This window comes from Bombus affinis, chromosome 7, assembly GCF_024516045.1.
Source record: "Bombus affinis isolate iyBomAffi1 chromosome 7, iyBomAffi1.2, whole genome shotgun sequence".
NCBI classification, from domain to species: Eukaryota; Metazoa; Arthropoda; class Insecta; order Hymenoptera; family Apidae; genus Bombus; species Bombus affinis.
This window is the reverse complement of record NC_066350.1, coordinates 279,930-299,992: the sequence shown is the minus strand read 5'-3', so window position 1 is coordinate 299,992 and position 20,063 is coordinate 279,930. Positions and strand designations below refer to the sequence as shown.

Here is a 20,063-nt window from a genome sequence, read left to right as displayed (position 1 = left end):
TCTCTTCTTCACGTAAAATGATATAGACATACATATAGAGAGAATAAGGAATAGAACAAAATATATAAATGTAACTCACAAATTTATTTATACAAAATTTTGTCGTTTAAAACATATTTTATTGCATAATTACAATGAACATTACACAAATATGTATATAAATAAATATAAACTTTGAAAAATACACATTGTTTTTAACAAACAATATTTTATATGTATAAATATTATATATATGCACATTTATATTATATTACATTGTATTATTATACACATTGTATTATATTACATTTTAATTCCATTAACCAAATATAGAATAATAAAGTGTTTATAACAATTTCATTTTTACCCTCCTATTTGTCTTTGTTCAATTATGACCATTACTTAAATCCCAACAACATTGCTTGTACCACCTCCCCTTGTTGTAATACAGTTTTTTCTGCTTTACATCCTGGTAACATTAATAATGCATTTGCATTTTTACAGCTAAGTAATTTACTACTAATTTGATTTCCAGTACTGTAAGCTAATGGCAAAGTATCTACATCATTCCATTTTAAAATTGCTCTTGCATACTCCGGACGTGGATCCAACTTGTAGGATGACATTAACTATCATCAAAATATAATTAAATACTATACAGACTAATAATTTGAAATACATAAATATATTACATACTTTTGCTGACACAATCGTTGGCGTGGAAAAGTCTTTGCATAATTGCTTTAGTAAAGGCAATGCAAATAAATTCATAGTAACAGTTGCAGAAACTGGATTACCCGGCAAACATAATAAATATTTTTTCTTATTTTGAAAAGAGCATGTTGCAAAAGTAGTTGGTTTCCCGGGTTTCATGTTTACTCGTCCTAAAATTTAAATGTTCAAATGTTTATTCTAATATTCAAAATTATTGTATATATATTGTATGTGTACAACCATAATTATACTATTAAATAATGATATTACCGAAATGTATAGTAGCATTAAAATAATATTGCAAAATAGGCTTCAGCATATCTCTATCGCCCATTGATACAGAACCCGATGTTATGAGTACGTCGACTTGTTTTAGAGCATGTTTAATCTTATGCACCATAATGTTCTCACTACATAACATATAACAATTAAACTAAAATAACGTTTTTTAAATATATGAAATAAAATATAAATAAAAAAAAAACTTACTCGTCCAATGCAATGCCCATGTCCAAAGGATCAAAACCATTTTCCTTTAACATTGTTAATAATGTAATTTTATTACTATCATATATGTGTCCTGGCATTAAAGTAGTCCCAGGGCATTGTAATTCATCTCCTGTAGATAATACACCAATTTTTGGAAGATCAGTGACTAATATCTTTTCGTAACCACATGCAGCAGCAAGCCCTAATTCTATTGCTCCAAGTTTTGTTCCTGACATTAAAATTAATTCTCCTTCTTTAATATCGCAACCAATTGGCCTTAAAGTAAATAAAAGAAAGAATAACTATTATATTATTGTTTAATGAACATCATATAACTAAAAACAAGATACCTAATGTCCTGGCCCGGTTGTACTTCTGTCATAATTTCGATTTCCTCCTCCTCCATACTATCTGAAGTTCCCTTTAAAAGTTTAGTATCTTCAACTTGCACAACTGCTGTTGCATCTTTAAATAAAAAATAATAAGAAAATGGCAAAAAATATTATTCCAATTGAGCATATTAAACATACCATCTGGAATTGGAGCACCTGTATTTACTCTTACACATGTGCCACTTTCAAGTTTAATCGCAGTGGCCTATAAATTCATAATATTGAAATCTTATATTAGTTATATCAAAATACGTTGAAGATATTGCTTACAGTGTCTCCTGCTTTTATTCCACTTAGTACTTTCCTTCTGCCTTTTCCATCGCTTACTAAGACTGCATAACCATCTTTAATAGAGGCTCTAAATGGTGGTAAATCATACTTAGAATATAGATCACTACTCAATATCCTCCCATGACATTTTTCTAGATCCTCCTCTGATGTAGCATTCAAATTTAATAATGCTGCATGTTCATGTATTAACTGTAGAGCTTCTTCCACAGAAATCATTGGATATGAAGATTCTCTACAGCGTTCAACTATACTAGCTAAACATGACTGTAGAAAAAGAATATACATATACACTTCTTTTTACATATATTTATGTTTATGTCTATAGCATGTTTGAGTTATTGCCGAAATATCAAATATCTTATAAAAGGTATTTTTCATCCAAAATTTTATCTATCGTTCCATCTATAAAGAAATCTATGAGTAATATCTCCCCAAAAATCTTCCACAAAATCAATTTTTTTACATTCTGTATATTTCTTTTTTCTATGCATGAAAAGTTATTCATTCAATTAGAAGAAATGTTATTTAATAAAGCCTTACCATAATTTCATCTTGTTCTTGTGACAAGGGAATTTCTGCAACAATATTATTTTGCACATTTGCATGCGTATCTTTTATTCTTTTCTTATTATCTCTAATTAAGTCAACAGCATGTGGTATAGCAGATGCGATTACGCTTAAGCATTCCTTTGCAGCTTTTGGTGATCCCGGTAAATTTATAATCAATGTTTTATCTCGTATTCCACATACACCTCTTAATAACAACATATATTTAAAATATACATTTAAAGAGTTCCGAAAAACGTATATTAATGAAAAAAAAATTATGGAGTGTGCATATAACACACATTTTGTAAATGCTTATCAACAAAACAAACTTTGTAAATAAATAAATGTTAGAAAAAGAAATAAGCAGTTACTTTTTTTAAAAAATAATATCTGTTATATTAGTTAGACTAAGAAGGAAGGCAACAAACATGTTAATATTACAACAAAAATGTTAATAATATCGTACTCTATAAATAATTACCCAAAAATAATAATAACAATATTTGTCGTCAATAAAAATAATAATAACAAAAAAGATTTGTTATTTAACAAATTTTCTAATTTTTTAATGAAGTACTGTAACATATGCTAACGTTAATATAAAATATGAAAACACGACAAGTTAAAATAATGATATCAATGAATAATTTTCAAATATCTAATTTTATAAAAAAATTGTACCTAGATAACATAGCCAACGGAGTGATTTTTAGACTGGATATTAGCATAGCTGCAATTATTCCAGGAGCTTCCTTTTGAATAATATGTTTTGTTGCTTCAGGAGTTACATCTCTTTTAGAAAATCCTGTTCCACCAATTGTAAGAATAACATCTACTAGTCTACTATCGCTCCATGAAATTAGATGTTCCTATACATATAAAAATATACATATACATATATCAAGTTATGAAATTCTATACTAAATAATTACCGTTATTGTAAATTCTTCATCAGGAACGATACTTTTATTACATATTTGACCTCTTAAAATCTTTCCAATATCAGACTTTTCATCTTTAATACATTGTTCTATTTCATATCCACTTTTATCTTCATTTTTATATTTATAGCAGCTGTCACTAACTAATGATAAAATTTGCAAATTACTACATATTACGGTGTTATTAAAGTGAATCAATAAATAAAATTTGTAAACGAATCAAATTTTGAACAATTGTAAAATAACAATGAAATAACAATGTAATAACTTACCTGTTAATAATCCGAATCTTATTGAATCCATACTTTGTACGTAATTAACTTCACACGGATAAGTAAGTACTAAATAGTTAAATACTTGTCCGTTTAATAACACTAAAATTATGATAACATGAAATTAATAAAATTGGTATATAATATAATTGGTATATAAATTATAATCTCAATAAGTAAATTATTATAGTAAGCATACAGTATAACAATTTGAAAACACCAGATTTAATTAAAATAATATTAACATATGCATATATGAGTATATATTTAACATTTATGTTTTTAGATAACTTGTTTTTAAAGAAAAATTATAAGCTTATTATCTTTCAGTATTGCCAATCTTAGTTTTTGTTATCGTTAACGCATGTTCTATAGTATAATGTAAGTAACATACATATTTACCGCACTCATAATAACCATATTTATTATTAAATAGTGATAATTATATACGAAAACAACATCGCTGAGAATTATTATTTATCGGATCAAAAGATAAAATGATTAAAGATAAAAATATTAAACAGATAAAAACTAAGATAATATTTAGCTAAAAAAATGTACATAAATAAAGGTATATACATGTGTGTATGTGTGTGCGTATGAACGCGCATGCGAATGCATATGTATAACGTGACACTAAGGTAATTGTTATTTGAATAAAAGTGATATTGTTGTGTTAATAAATACATAATTTATTAAATTTTTAAATTATTGTTAATCGACTAAATAATAATTGTTAGCCAAGTAAATCATCATTATGCATAAGGAATCCTTTCGTGTATTATAATAGGTAATATTTTCGTTATCATCGTCGTTGCATCGTATATATGTCATATATACAAATTAATATATACAAGTAGAGATATTAACGTGTAAGTGATGAGCATTGTATAGTATAGTTTAGCCAACAAGTTGGCAACTTGATTATTTTATACAGTTGTGAATATAGGGAGGGGGTTAAAAGGCTGAGTGAATAGTACATTATATACGAAGTCGTAGTGGAGGCAGTGGAACAAGAGGTGTGTAAGGATTGAGAGATATTCAAAGATTTACAATCCTATTACTTTGTGAAATTTCTACCATAAAATTTACTTTTGTATGCGTCACGGAAATTCTTGTTAACCGAGGTAATGTTTTGATAATTAATTTCTATTTATTTATAAATATAAACAACACATGAGAAAATGGAAGTTTATTAATAGCGACTAAGTAAATTATTTTGGCCTACTTACGTGAAAAAAATCCAAGATGGGAGGCACGACCACGCACTGACGCACACCCTTCACTTTAACCAATCAGAATGCAAGTTTCAGTTCTTAAGGCTAATAACCTTTGGCTTCCATTTTATATATACAAAAGAAACAATATAAGTATACAGTAGGAATATACCGTTTTCTAAAAACAAGAACATAGTTATTATGTTTTATAAAATTTATATAATTTAAAGAATATATATTTCATATACTGAATTCGGTTTCATAATATACTAAATAAATTATCTGCGTAATAACATATGAATGTATTAGCATGATACGTTAAATAACTTTCTAATTAAATTTCTTTTTCATTATTATTATGGTTTAAGAATAATAATAACAACAACAATAATAGTAATAATAATATATTGGTTATTACATATAACAAATTTGACAATTCCCAGTATGTAGATTCAAAATATTTTTGGAAGATCACTTGTATTCTCAATATTCCATATGGATATTCCAACTTATATTCATGTGCATTACAGGATTATTAGTATAAATATTATATATATATTATAAATATTTTATAAAAAATATTTATTTTCTGATAACAAACAATTTTTGTAAAAACAGATTTTCGTAAAGTATTACAGCTAAATATATGCATACATTATTATATTTCTATATCTTTTTTAAGACCTACGTGTTTTTTTTTCAGGTAATACTTAAAATTTGTAGCTACATACTTGATATACATAATAATGTTTCAAATTTACGTGTATGTGCGTGCACATTAATCTGTATTAATACAATCTTTAATCGATCATAATTAATATTTTGTATTCAAATTTAAGGGATTTTCAGATATGATAAAATTCAGCGGAATATCTATTTAGATATTTGTTTTTCCTTTTATGCCATATCGAAACTGCAATGATTTTATGATTGTCTTTTATATTAAAATAATTCAATTTTCCAGTAAAACTTTCAATATGATCCTGTGCGATGTCAAAATTCAGCTTTGCATCAGAAGTCAGAATTTAGTTCATACCTCCGCTTTTATTGTAATGTTTTGCTCAAAGTTTTAATTTTTGAATTTAATATAGTAATATGAAATAAACACAAAAGTTATAAATTACCAATAAAAAGAAAAACAAACAAAACTAAGTATGTAAATATATCATATCTCGATATTGAACGTAGAGTTAATGGATACAATTAAAAAAAAAATTACATATTTCATTTAGAATTAATAAGCTTTGTCATCTACATGTTTCTCTTAATCAGCTTCATATGAATTATAAACATCTCATTAAGCATTGGCGATCTGTAATCAATACTAATTTTGTAAACAAAAAAGAAAACTTATATACTTTTGGTATAGCTAGAATTATGAATACATTCACGTGGGAGATGATGAACCACCATAGAGATAATAAGCATCAAATAAAGCTTCGATTTATTGCTAGTAGCAAGTTACATATATGAGTACGAAGCTCTAATATTTGATAGGGATTCACGATGTCGACATAGAAATTATAGTATCATGGTGTTGGAAAACAATATCTTTTTTGTATCAAATTATGATAAATGATGCTATTTATTTTGTCTTTGAATTAATACTGTATCAGTTTTTTCATCACAGACTCGTCCAAAACATAACACTACCTTTACCCATTTGACACTGTTCTTCCATAATCAAAATCCCCTTTTTTATATGTGTTAATAGTAATAATCCAAGTCATCTGAATTATCTCTCGTAGATTAATACAAGATATCTTTTTTAACTTTTTATTTTACTGTACATGTTATGTATTTATTATAAGGTTTATTTGATCCCTCATACATTTTACCACTAATCCAAGTTTCTTTTTCAATCTTAATGTTTCTCTTCAATTTCTGAATAATTACACATGTTATGAAATATAAATTCATTACAGTATGTAGAAGCCATAGAAGTGTTTGCTCTTTTTTCATATTATAACTATCCAACAACAGTTTTGTATTTTGAATTTCTCCGTTGTTTAATTTTTGTTGCAATCTCATTTTTATAACGAATATCTGTGATATTGTTAACGATAACTGCCTGTGTCTATACATTATATTTGCACAATTCAAGGAAAATTAAGAAATCTAGACGATAGTTGAAGTGTGCTATCACTTTGCAGGCTCTATTTCACATGTCTTATTAATAAACTTAAAAGTCAAGTAATAATACAGTTCCATGCTAGCAATTAAATATTATATTACTAAAAGGTACTATTTATGTATCATTCGATACATACATGTATTTGCTGTTCGGTAGTGAATTTATTATATAAAATAGATATTCTAAGGTAAAACTGATTAATTACTTTAATTTGTAAACGAGATTATTTTCCACTTATGCTATAATATTTTTATTTGGTAATTTGGGGAATAAATTGTATAAAGCAACCTATGTAAATTCTTCATCACAGAAAGTATATTTTTTAAAACATAGTAAATTGAATCCATTATTACTTGTTGTGCGTGCAACGTTTGTAAACAGTCCTGAAGTTACAGCAACACGATTCACTGATAAATATCAGCTATACATATATAATTCTTTTACTTTGGAATATGAAAAGTAATGTCATAGATATATTGCTTAATGCATTATATACATACATGCACGCGACGCACGCATGCACACGCACACATATCTGTATATCTTCGGCCTTTGATTATACATACAAAATAACCTTCAATTTATATTTTAATTAATGGTGACTTAGAAATTTTGTAAACTATAAAGGAAGCAAGAATGATAATTAAATATAGTGGAGTGTCATTTAAATAATGAAATTCTTGACTTAATACATCTCTTTTCATACCATTTATTTATTTTCCTTCCAACAGTAAGTACGATATTGTAGATTAGGAGGAAATAGGCTAGTTGATCTTATTAAAGAAGCCACAGTTGTAGCACATACATACACATATACGTATACATAGATGCATCGATACATAAATACTTTTTACACTTATAAAATATGTTGTAAATGAAAATTGTAATTAGTAATAATAATAAACATTCTAACTTTTTCTAATTTATATACAAATTATCTGGTTGTTTCGATATTATTACATAAAAATATGATTTACTTGATATAATTATTGACCAAAAACAATATTTTCATACAATGAATTATAGCAATAACAAATTAAAAAATGGATAATGATGCGTTCTTTGGAAAAAATCTTATCTAATTTCACAAAGACTTCAAGATCCCTATTTTGGAATGATAAATATCCAATTTTGTATATAACTAGATGCACAAGATAATTACTATAAATGAAACTAGTACGATATTTAGGAAACTAACTTAAAACTAACCTAATTTTGTTGATCCCAAAGTTTATATACAAGTCTTTGAATATTTTAACAATTATACGTGACAATTAATTCCTATTTGTCTTCTCTTAACTGAAATAATAATTGAATTATAAATTTCAAATATTTTATATTAGAATCTAATGGAATTTGGAATTGGCATTGGAAAATAAGCAATATATCCTTCCATTATAACATATTCTTATAGTATCTTTTTTAAAAAGTTACAAATGTACAAGATTCAAGATATATTACCACTCATACATACATACATAAATAAGTACATATCTGAATATTTAATTTTAATGGCAATAATACGTAAATTTTATCAGATGTACAAATTAATGGCAAATATGATCTTTGATATCTTTGCTTGAAATAATGGTAATAGCTTTCCTATCAATTTAAAATCAAATTTTGTTTTCAATAAGAGTGCGAGCGTGCGCATAATTAATTTGTAAATTAAATAACTAATCTAACTTGAAAATTATTTTAATTAAATAATTTTAATAATGAATTATTATGAACTTTAGTTATCTGTTTTTAAAGAAATAACTTTGCGAAGAAACAGCTTCAAAATTCTTGATTTGTTTTATTTATATCTTTATTTAAATTATCTGTCATTTCAATATTCTATATGTAAAGTACTCACGAATGTCTGTCTATACAAATTAAACGTTAAGTTGAATTAAAAGTTAAGTTTGAGATGTTTTCGTTTGGAAATATATTATTATATTTATATAGCAAAAAATAATTCATAGAATAACACTTGGAAGAGAACATTGCTAAGTTAAATTAAGTAAAAAGGTTTATATTATATAAATTTACAAAAACTTTGAGAGACACTATTATTTAATATGATCAAGATATCCTATATTGTAGAATTCATAATAAATACTATTTTAAAATATATGCAGATTATGTATGCAAGTGGACTTAGGATGTATAGTGAGATCAGGTAATTGTTTGCTAAAATTACGACCACTTTTCCAACCAGACGAGCATCGTTCAAAGTCCAAGGTTATATAACCGAAGCGTAAAAGTGAACCGTTTCTATTTGAAAGTATACGTGCGTGTTATTTTCAACTGTTTTAAACTTTTATCGTAAGCTAAAGTGTATTCTTTTTACATATAATTAGAAATAATTATTTAAAAATGATATAATTATGGTTGAACCTTTAGATAGCTTGTATATCATACTTGATTTTAACAATTTTGTTAGTTCTTACTGAAGTTAATAATCTTTCTTTGTTATGCGCAACAAGTACATAAATACAGACTTATAGAATGAAGCATATGATATATTCATGTTATAAGTGTGCATTTAATGTTTTCTAAAATATGATAGCTTATACATATGCACAGTAATGCAATAATAAGACGTTTTTTTTATACTTAAGAAATTAATAACTGGATAAAGTTTTATACGTACATATATAAAATCTATATATTAAAATATTTGAAAATTGCATTATTGTTTTTTCTAACTTTTATTGAACTTTACATTAGAAATATCACTATATTTTATTAAATTATGTAACAAATGACACTAAAATTTTCACAAATATATTTGTACATTTAATTTGGATTTATAGTACCCAAAAATAAATTTTTACTGAAATATCAGAGAAATTATACAAATTATAGGCAAATACATATATGTATATCTTAAATGTGGAAAGTATATATGTATAAAGATTAGATTAAAGTTAGAAAAAAAAATGTATTCTTTTTAAATACTAATTATTGTTACTATCGTTGTTATAAATTTGATTTATACTTATTTCAGTTTTATAGCATATAACTGGTGATATGGCGGAAGCACATTCAGCTGTAGCATTTAGTTTTTCTATTACTCATGAGGGATGGGATGTTAATTTTGATAGAGAAGTCTTACATTTGGTGTGGCAATCAGGTATCCGTTCTTGGAAGAAAAGATTTTTTAGATTTGTTGTAAGTAAATAAACATTAATTTAAAGTATATTTAAATAATATAGATAATAATAAATAAATAAATAATAATAAAGAAGCATTTTGAGGAAGAATTTAAGAAAGTAATTAAATGAATTTCAGAATAACTTGAGAAGTGGTGTATATCCTGCCTCCTTAGAAAGTTTATGGTTCACTATAGCTTTGGTAACTGCAATACATTTTGCTGGCTACAAAGTACCTTATGACCTTGTTGGAAAAGCTGCACCATATCTTTCAGGGTAAGTTTAATTATGTTTATTTAATATAATTTTTGTGTAATTGTTAATGGAATTAATAAAAGCTTATACTGCTGGTGTTTACATTGCGTAGATCTTCAATATTAGCACACTTAGCAGGATCATTTATAGTTGGGTTGTTTTTGTGGTTGATAGTAATATATATAATGCGATACACCTTGAAGTTATTACTTATGTACAAAGGATGGATGTATGAGTCAAGAGAAAAAAGGTCTAATGCTTCAAAAGTTACTAAGTTGTGGTCCACATTAGTGAAGTTGTTCTTTGGATGGCACAAACCAATGCTGTATAGTTTTCAAGGATCATTGCCACGACTACCATTACCCTTAGTGGAAAATACAATGAAACGGGTTAGATTATAGAATATTTCGTAATCCTATATAAGCCGTGAGTAAGTACTCACTTTTTTAGAAAAAAAGATGGTCTTTCATATTTTTCCCCTTTTTCTCTAAAATATGTCAATTTAGTTATTTATTATTATGATATAATTAAACGTAATATTAATAAAAATATATATGCATTTAATTAGTACCTACGCAGTGTTCGACCATTGCTTGACGATAAAAATTATTCTCGAATGGAGACATTGGCAAATGAGTTTCAAAGAGGCATTGGTGTGAAGCTTCAACGTTATTTGATTTTAAAATCTTGGTGGGCCACTAATTATGTTTCTGATTGGTGGGAAGAATATGTTTATTTACGTGGGCGATCTCCTATCATGGTGAATTCAAACTTTTATGGTATTGATGCGATTCTTATGTATCCTACTCATGTACAAGCTGCCCGTGCTGCAAATGTTATTTATTCGTGTCTGCAGTATCGACGATTGATTGAACGCCAAGAATTAGAACCGGTCAGTATATAAATAAGTTTTTATATGTAAAATATTTTCTTCTATTTCTGATTAATTAAATATTTTTGTATTGATTATATATTAAATCATATTTTTAATAAATAATTATTTGAATTTATATTTATTATTATCTATTCATTACTGATATTACATGATTTCAATACCTTTGCTATGCCTTATCAAAATAATCCAGTATTTAAATCTAATTTGATAATAGATGGAAATTATTAAAATTTTGTTATATTTTAAAACAGTGCAATATATAAATCCTTAGGTAATACTTATTTTTTCTTGCAGATACTAATTCAAGGTTTGGTGCCTCTCTGTTCATGGCAATATGAAAGACTATTCAATACAACAAGAGTACCAGGACTTGAAACAGATAAAATTGTACATTATCAGGATTCTAAACATATTGTTGTATATCACAAGGGAAAATATTTCAAGGTCCTTATTTATCACAAAAGCAGAATTCTTCAAGCTTGTGAAATTGAAATGTAAGTGAAATATCGTAACATATTTAAAAATATTTCAGTCCTACTGTGATAATTAAAGATCCATTTTGTACATTATACATCATACAATTTATACATTAAGAATAATGTACAATACATTGTACATTATACAAATAAATATATGACAAAATTAGTTTTATTATCCAAAATGAAAAATAAAAATGTAAGATATTATACCTTCGAAGATTGATTTATTAAAAATTGTTTAAAAATTTGTGTATATATATATATATATACACATATTTTGAATTTTTATTTTATTAAAATATTTTATTTGTGATTTTGTTGTCTTCTATAATCTTGAACTTACTTCTAATTATAGAAATCACAGGTTTTCCTGCTTTACAGTAGAATAAAAAAGATTGTGATTTAAGAAAAATTAAAGTATTTATATTTAAAAGATGAAATAGTAATTAATGAGACACACTTATAATATATGCATTTACTCCATAAGTATCAATTTCATTTCATGTAAAAATAATTTATAATAGCATTGTCTCCTTCCACAACAAATACTTTTTTAAGAATATTTTTTTTATATAACATTGTTTAGAAAATATTTTACCATATTCACTTAAAACAGACATTCTGTATTCTTATGTACATATATTGTATTTTTCATTATTTCAGGCAAATGCAACAAATTTTAGATGATAAATCAGAACCATCAGAAGGTGAAGAGAAATTGGCTGCTTTAACAGCTGGTGAAAGAACTGCATGGGCAATAGCTAGAGAAGAATTTTTCTCGAAAGGAGTAAATAAAGCATCTTTAGATCTTATTGAAAAAGCAGCATTTGTAGTTGCATTAGATGATGTACCATATGTATACGATCCAGTAAGTGATACTAGAATTGTCCTATTTGTAAATTTGTATAACATTCATAATTTTTATACATAATTTTTATCATTAGGAAGATCCAGATAAATTAGATCAATATGGTAGAATTTTATTGCATGGTAAAGGATATGATAGATGGTTCGATAAATCATTTACTTTATGTATAGGAAATAATGGCAGAGTAAGTGATATTACATGAAAATATTATTCGAAAGCAATATAGTACAATTTATAAATAATTACTATATATTGCTATGTTTTACAGACTGGCTTTAATGCAGAACATTCATGGTGAGTATTTTATATTAAGATACGTAAAAAACAAAAATATGATTAAACTATATAAACTATACAAGAAAGTAATATATAAAATAAGCAAATAATTGAAAGAAAAACATTTTATGATGAAATGAGCACATATATTATTATATATTAATTATATTTTTTCTGACATAAACTGAATACCTTTTGTTAATATCAACTAAATTGATTTTACGATAAATGTAGAAGCATTTTGAAGCAATTATGACCTCATCTTATAATTCTTTGCATATAAATGATATATGATCATCCACAAAAGTCTTCATACATATAGTAAGAAACTCATTTTTATGAAATAAAGCATATACATATATGTAACGATGTATATGATAACATATTTATTTCTTAACATACAAAATAATAATAAAGCAGCTCTTCATCATCTTGGCAAAGAATGTTTTGACTTTGCAGCAAAGTTTTATAACATTTAATTTTAATAAAAATGTGCTTTTTATAGGTTGTATAAAGATTTTTGTGGGTATTCGTATATTTAAAAGAAAAAGAAATTTCATTATTATTATTTTAGTTAAATTATTTTAGTTATTAAATTTAGTTATTTTAGTCAAAAATATTGCAATTTAACCTCCTTAATCTCTTAATACTTACCTTGCCAGGGCCGGTCAAACGACTGATTTCAAAATTTAATTTAGAATTGTACTTTCATTGTTATTTCTTTTGTTCATCTAACTTTATGTAAATTTTTATATTATTTGAGTAATCAATTTCCCAATTTTTGTTAATATAAGAATTAAGAATAAAGTTGGATGAATAAAAGAAACAATAATGAATTGAAATTAATTTTAAATTAAATTTTGAAACCGTTCATTTATTTGGGTCCAGTAAGGTTAGTGTTCATCCTTGTATGACAAGTCAAATTATCGTTTATGATTCATATAAAGTGTTAACACAAAGCTGCAAAAAATTATTAGCAATCATATCATACGATAGTATCATTTTGTTTGTTTTTTATTTTTTTGTAGGTCATTCAGCTTTGACCATTCATTTTTTTTAATTTTGTTTATATATAAACGATGCAAATAAACAAAGCCCATCAAAATTCGTAACGAGCCCCCTTTATTCCAAATTCGCCATGAATGCTTCTAAACGAATAATATTTCAATATTGCTTTTGTATTCTCTGTTCTTTACAAATTTAATACAACATGTAATGCAACAACAATGTTGTATTATATGTTATTATCTGATATATAGAATCCTAGATACTAAAGATTTTATGTAAGTACGTTTTGAGTAGGATTTTAAATTGTATATGTATGTAATGCTTTGCACAGATCACAAGTGATAGTGTGATGTATTTTTATAATCTGTTATTTAAAAGTTAAATTAATTGACTATGAATATTTTATTTTGAATATTAAAAAATCATAATATATTGAAATTGATACATAATGATAAGTAATGAGCAGGGCAGATGCTGCAGTGATGTCACATATGTGGGAGTACGTGATATCTCAGGAGGTCACCAATAGAGAGTAAGAAATTAAGTTCATAGCTTTTAGGGTGTTCTTCATGTCTTTTGCTTTTCTTCCCTACTCTACCTACCCTTCGTAAGCTAATTGGAATACATTATTTGAAGATAATTGGAAGATTCATGAAATTTATTCAACTTTTACATAACATGTTCTTATTTTTAGGAATATCTATTTAACACAAGTACATAAAATATGCTTAAAATTGATCAAAAATAAAATAAAAATATGATTATATTTTTATACATGCAATTGTTTAGTATTTTTTTGTAATTTATTTCTATGTATGAGTAACTCTTAGTATTACACATTTTGTGTAATTCTTAGATATAAAGATATGGATCTCTGAAAATCTGTAAATATTACATTCTTTTCATCTGTTTTATGTATACATCCTTATCATTACTGATCCTATTAATTGATAGAATTTTAATATCTTTTTTATGCACAATAATTAAAATAATTTTGTTTACAATATGCTTGTTAGGGCTGATGCACCTATTATGGGATCTCTATGGGAATATGTTATCGCTAATGATGTGGAAATGGGGTAATTCTTTTTCTTATATTTCTCTGCCTTTAATTATCAAATGCATCATAAGTATTCAAATAATTATTATTCTTAATCTATGTACATAATCTAATAACTATTTTTTACACTTCGTGCATTAACAACTTTCTTAAAAAGCTTTTGGTGTTTTATTATGTAATTATATTATATTGTTTGTGCAAATATGATTTACTAATATGTGTTCATGTATTTAATATAAAATTTTACAACCTTTTCATATTGCATATTTTGAAAGATTGCTCAAATGTATTATAGATATAAGGAAGATGGATATAATAAGGGAGTACCAGAGTTCACACCTCCACCTCCTGTTCGACTTCAGTGGGATTTGAATCCAAAGTGCATAGCCACAATTGAAGAATCAAACCAAGTAATAGACATGAAATTGAAAAATTCCTTTTTACATGCATATTTACAGTTATTTTCTACCAAAATTCAAAATTATTAATAAATCCATGACTAAAATACTAACTTACATTTGATATTTCTGATTTATTTTGCACAATAAAAAGTTGATTATATTAAGAACATTTTTAATTATCAGGTTGCACAGAACTTATTAAATGATGTCGAATTACGCATTTATGTACATGATGCGTATGGTAAAGGGTTTATGAAAGTTAATTCGATGTCACCAGATGCATACATACAAATGGCCTTACAGTTAGCGTATTTCCGTGATTCTGGCAAATTTAATTTAACTTATGAAGCTTCTATGACTAGACTATTTCGGGAAGGAAGAACAGAAACTGTGAGGCCATGTACAATTGAATCTACGAATTGGGTAAAAGCAATGGAGAGTAAAAATGCAACTGTAAGTAATACTATAAAATTTATTTGGAGTGTAAACATTTTTATATTACAATTTTTCAAGCTGTCAGGAACAAGTTGTTGCACTATTAGGCTATTTGGCTATTTAAATTTTTAATATTGGTCAAAATCTCGATTTCTCGAATTTTTTATTTCAAAAAATTCATTCAAAGTATTTTATGATAATGATATTCAATTCAATAATCAGAATGTAATAGTTAATTATCAGGACATAATTTGATATGAAATTAATGTTTTTTATAAACGGGTTTACTGTAAAAAAAATCTTTAATGTGCTACATTTAATATGTTATACTAAAATAGTTCTATTATATTAGAAAGTTTGATAATTATTTACAAAGCAGATGGCTTTACCGATTTTGAATGATGTTAAAATGTCCGTATTTTTATATGACCCTAATTTACGAATTTATTCAATTAGGGTAAGAAAGAAAAATCAATCAGTTAAGGATAGATAAAAATCAATCCGATTTGGCATAGATAATTGTGGGATAATAACGCTACTGTGAAATAATTTAGGGTATTAAATAATAAGACAAATACAATTCATAGTAAGTTTTATATTATATTATTGATATTCGAAATTGGAAAAGGCGATTATTTAATTATCGAACTCATATTATTATCGAAACAGAAAGTTTTGCAAATATCTTGGAAGCTAAAATCGAGTAACGGTAACATGTATAGAGGGAAAAGTAGTTCAAAAAGTAGTTCAAAATGTTGACCTTGATAACATATCTCAAGATTATTGAAATTGGTGAAGTTGTTCGGTTTGTAAATAATTACCGAATTTTATTACTATTATAATTAATTAATTATAATAGTAATAAAATTCGGTAATTTGACATAATTATGTCAGAAAGTTCTTCTATCATAATTTAAGAATAGAAATTTATTGAATCTACTTTCATATCAACTTTTAATATTTTCATACTCTTTGTTAAGTATTAACTTTTATCAAAATACTAAAATGCCTTGATATTTATATAGAGTACAATTAATTAAAACAGAGTCTAACTAATTAACTATATAAATATTTATAGTAACATAATTTCTTTTCGTGTCTTTTAAACAATTTGAAAAAGTTAGTTTTATTTAACTCAATTTATTTATTTTAGTATTATGTAATTTATTTTATATTCTTCTTACAGGTTGAGACTAGGTATGATTTATTGATGGCAGCAGCAAAACAGCATCAAAAAGGTTATCAAGATGCTATGTGTGGTAAAGGAATAGATAGACATTTATTTTGTTTATATGTAGTATCTAAATATCTAGAAGTAGACTCTCCTTTCTTAAAGGTAATGTTTGCAAGAAAGAAATATAATTATATGATTTTTCTCAGAGATGTTTCAAAGAAATTTTCCTTTAGGAAGTTTTAAGTGAACCATGGAAATTATCTACTTCACAAACGCCACATGGACAAACATCATTAATAAACTTGAAAAAACATCCAAATTGTATCTCTGCAGGAGGTGGCTTTGGTCCTGTAGCTGATGATGGTTATGGCGTTTCGTATATTATTGCTGGAGAAAATCTTATATTTTTCCATATTTCATGCAAACGTAATTCTCCAGAAACAGTAAGCAGTCATATAAATTATTATTATTATGTAATTACTTCATACATAGCTAAAATGTTTATATAATTATTTTTAGAATGCAGCTAGATTTGCAAAACAAATAGAAAAAGCATTAGCTGATATGAAGAATCTGTTTCTTGAAAGAAAAAAGCTGCAAACTCAAAAGAATGGTTCTACATAATTATTCTGCAGCAAAAAGAGATGCAGTTACGTATACTAGTGGAAAATTTCAATTTTAATCCTTTTTTCTAAATGTTTTAAGATGATCCCTTTACATATTCAAAATGTATCTTTTGTAACGTTGTCTGCAGAAAGAACACTAAACATTAATATTTCATGCTCTTTAACAGCGTACATTAAATTTAAAAACGTACAAAGTTTAATTATATTTATTTTTATAATAAGCATTTTATGAAAAACGTTTTTGGATGGAAAACATTTGTAAATTATAATAATAATGATTAAAAGATATTGTCATTAAACTTTTATGAAAACTATCTTAGAAAAAAGAGATATATACTGCTATTTTTATATTTTATATTACTCTCAGGAAAATTGTTATAAATGAGGTTATTGTAAAACTTATTGATTGAAGATTGAGCGTTTAATAGTAAAGTTTAGTACACAACATAGAGAAAAACTAAGAAACGTAGTATGAAATTTTCAAACAGACTGCTGTTTGAATAATAAAATTGTGTATTCATTATGCAATGAGAATAGTATTAAATTTTGTAACCGGTTTCATCTCTTCTATATAGTAGAAGATCGAAAGTTTAATTCATTGTATAATTAAGTTTTCTATGATATAAATAAATAAATATATATATATATTAAATTACTTTATATATATATATATAATTTATATATTTAATTACTTTATATATATATATATATAAAGTAATTTAACATTTTTAACTTTGTACCAATTTTATCAATTATACGAGTTCTAATCATATTCAATATAACTACAGAATGATTATTATTAGTGAAACCATCAGAAATTGCGAATATATCTTAAATCATTATTAATATTCAAATACTGTTAGTATTGCAGTATAATCAATCAATAACTACTATTTTTATATTTTAGATGTAAAGAAAAATTATTATAATTGATTAACAATAAGTTTTATATTAACTGCGTATTAACTATAGCGCGTGTTATTTGTAATACAAAATATATATATATGATACAAAATGTGATATACATATATATATACACATATATATTATATATATTTTATATATATAATATATATATATGATCACATTTTGTATTACAAATAACACACACACACACACACACACATATATATATATATATATATATATACATATATACATGTATATGTATATATATATATATATACATATATACATGTATATGTATTTATATTTAGTTTTAGAATATATTAAATAATATGCCATAGATCTATATATGCAACCTATCAATGCAAAATTTTAATGTTGTAAGTAGTTTATATATTATTCATTTTACTATATCTTTATTAGAACTGTATTTCAAGGTACTGGTGCTTTTATAATTTTATTACTCGAATTTACAATTTTAAGATAAATATGTTATTCTATTTGATGTAAACAGAAAAAATGAAATATACGATAATAAGATGCAACTATTTGGATTTATAAATATTCGACATACCTTGAACGTGGAATAATTAAATGATCGTAATGAATAAAGGAAAAGAAATGCATTAATGATACATAAAATTATATCTTTTGAAATACCTGAAGCTTAAAAGTAATCAGTTACTATATTACATACAAAACATATTCACAGAGGCAATATGAAAAGATCATTCAACTTTTTCATTTAAATATTTCTAGTAATTATTTTTAAAACGTTATGAGGACCAAATACTGACTAACTATTGAAAAGATGTATTACAGACTTGAATATCTGGGAATTTTCAGAACTCAACGGTGGAAATAGTTTTTTCTCATGATAATTTTTTGATGGGATTTCAAGGCTACTAGTATTTTTTTAAACAAAATCTGACAGAATTATATATTTATTATTCAGTGTTCTTGTAGAACAGGAAAAAACAAATACACCGACTTTAATAACCACTCAACATTTAATCTTGACATATTTGCGTTTGAAATGGGTGTATCTATAGATTATGCATATATATGATATTTAATTATGCTCGACAGATAAATTTTTCGGTTCCTAGACAAAATTTATTAACTTTTCAAGTGCTCAGATAAAAGTCTAAAACCTAAAGAATTAAAAAATTTAACAATTCATTAATTTATAAATATTTTTAAATTATTATTTTAGGTTTTGATTTATCAATACTATTTATACAATAAGGTGAATATAAATATTGTCTTATATTGAAAAGTTGTCTTTTATATCGAATATTTATTGTAAGTCATACTTTTGTATATATAATTGATATAAGCTATAAAGCGTATACATATTGTTAAATTATTTTATTCTTTGAATATTTTTCAAAATACACGCTTATGTAAGGGAAAGTAGAATTTATATGTTACACATAACATACGAAATGCGGTGTGATAAAAATATTTCGTCGGAACGAAATATTACAATTTCTACGTTTCACAATGGTTTCAGATAACGTAGTAAGACTTTCGTTTTTCGAGTAGCGTAGTTTCGCGTC

General features: G+C 25.3%; 2 protein-coding genes across 10 annotated transcripts; one reads left to right on the top strand and one right to left on the bottom strand.

Annotated features, from left to right (window-relative positions):
- Nucleotides 1–65: 65 nt before the first annotated feature.
- Nucleotides 66–4,948, bottom strand: LOC126918360 (gephyrin). 3 transcript variants are annotated; one of them, XM_050726183.1, is made up of 12 exons: nt 4,860–4,948; nt 3,628–3,729; nt 3,347–3,498; nt 3,096–3,283; nt 2,406–2,619; nt 1,845–2,129; nt 1,713–1,779; nt 1,533–1,647; nt 1,183–1,458; nt 964–1,103; nt 676–863; nt 66–608 (listed from the first exon to the last, which is right to left on the bottom strand). In XM_050726183.1, exons 2-12 carry the CDS (start codon nt 3,656–3,658, stop codon nt 378–380), a joined length of 1,887 nt encoding a protein of 628 aa, XP_050582140.1. In that variant the 5' UTR covers nt 3,659–3,729; nt 4,860–4,948; the 3' UTR covers nt 66–377. The 3 variants fall into 3 exon arrangements, with proteins under 3 accessions (XP_050582140.1, XP_050582141.1, XP_050582139.1); XM_050726184.1 differs by lacking the exon at nt 4,860–4,948 and adding an exon at nt 4,030–4,185; XM_050726182.1 differs by lacking the exon at nt 4,860–4,948 and adding an exon at nt 3,827–3,984.
- Nucleotides 4,572–19,046, top strand: LOC126918350 (carnitine O-palmitoyltransferase 1, liver isoform). 7 transcript variants are annotated; one of them, XM_050726153.1, is made up of 16 exons: nt 4,572–4,754; nt 9,974–10,137; nt 10,258–10,394; nt 10,486–10,762; nt 10,942–11,265; nt 11,563–11,762; nt 12,411–12,615; nt 12,692–12,799; nt 12,884–12,909; nt 14,366–14,431; nt 14,916–14,978; nt 15,255–15,369; nt 15,544–15,813; nt 16,982–17,131; nt 17,203–17,412; nt 17,489–19,046. In XM_050726153.1, exons 2-16 carry the CDS (start codon nt 9,997–9,999, stop codon nt 17,591–17,593), a joined length of 2,397 nt encoding a protein of 798 aa, XP_050582110.1. In that variant the 5' UTR covers nt 4,572–4,754; nt 9,974–9,996; the 3' UTR covers nt 17,594–19,046. The 7 variants fall into 7 exon arrangements, with proteins under 7 accessions (XP_050582110.1, XP_050582116.1, XP_050582117.1 ...); XM_050726158.1 differs by having other exon boundaries at nt 4,628–4,646; XM_050726156.1 differs by lacking the exon at nt 4,572–4,754 and adding an exon at nt 8,991–9,142.
- The last annotated feature ends 1,017 nt before the right edge of the window (nt 19,047–20,063 follow it).

Excerpts from the sequence above, each read along its gene's own strand:
- LOC126918360 (XM_050726183.1), bottom strand. The coding sequence starts at position 3,658 with ATGGATTCAATAAGATTCGGATTATTAACAG. Across the intron at positions 2,620-3,095 it reads CCGTTGGCTATGTTATCTAG|AGGTGTATGTGGAATACGAG; the intron begins GTACAATTTTTT and ends GTTGTTATTAAG. Across the intron at positions 1,780-1,844 it reads GAATAAAAGCAGGAGACACT|GCCACTGCGATTAAACTTGA; the intron begins GTAAGCAATATC and ends ATGAATTTATAG.
- LOC126918350 (XM_050726153.1), top strand. The coding sequence starts at position 9,997 with ATGGCGGAAGCACATTCAGCTGTAGCATTTAGTTTTTCTATTACTCAT. Across the intron at positions 10,138-10,257 it reads AAAGATTTTTTAGATTTGTT|AATAACTTGAGAAGTGGTGT; the intron begins GTAAGTAAATAA and ends AATGAATTTCAG. Across the intron at positions 15,370-15,543 it reads CAATTGAAGAATCAAACCAA|GTTGCACAGAACTTATTAAA; the intron begins GTAATAGACATG and ends TTTAATTATCAG.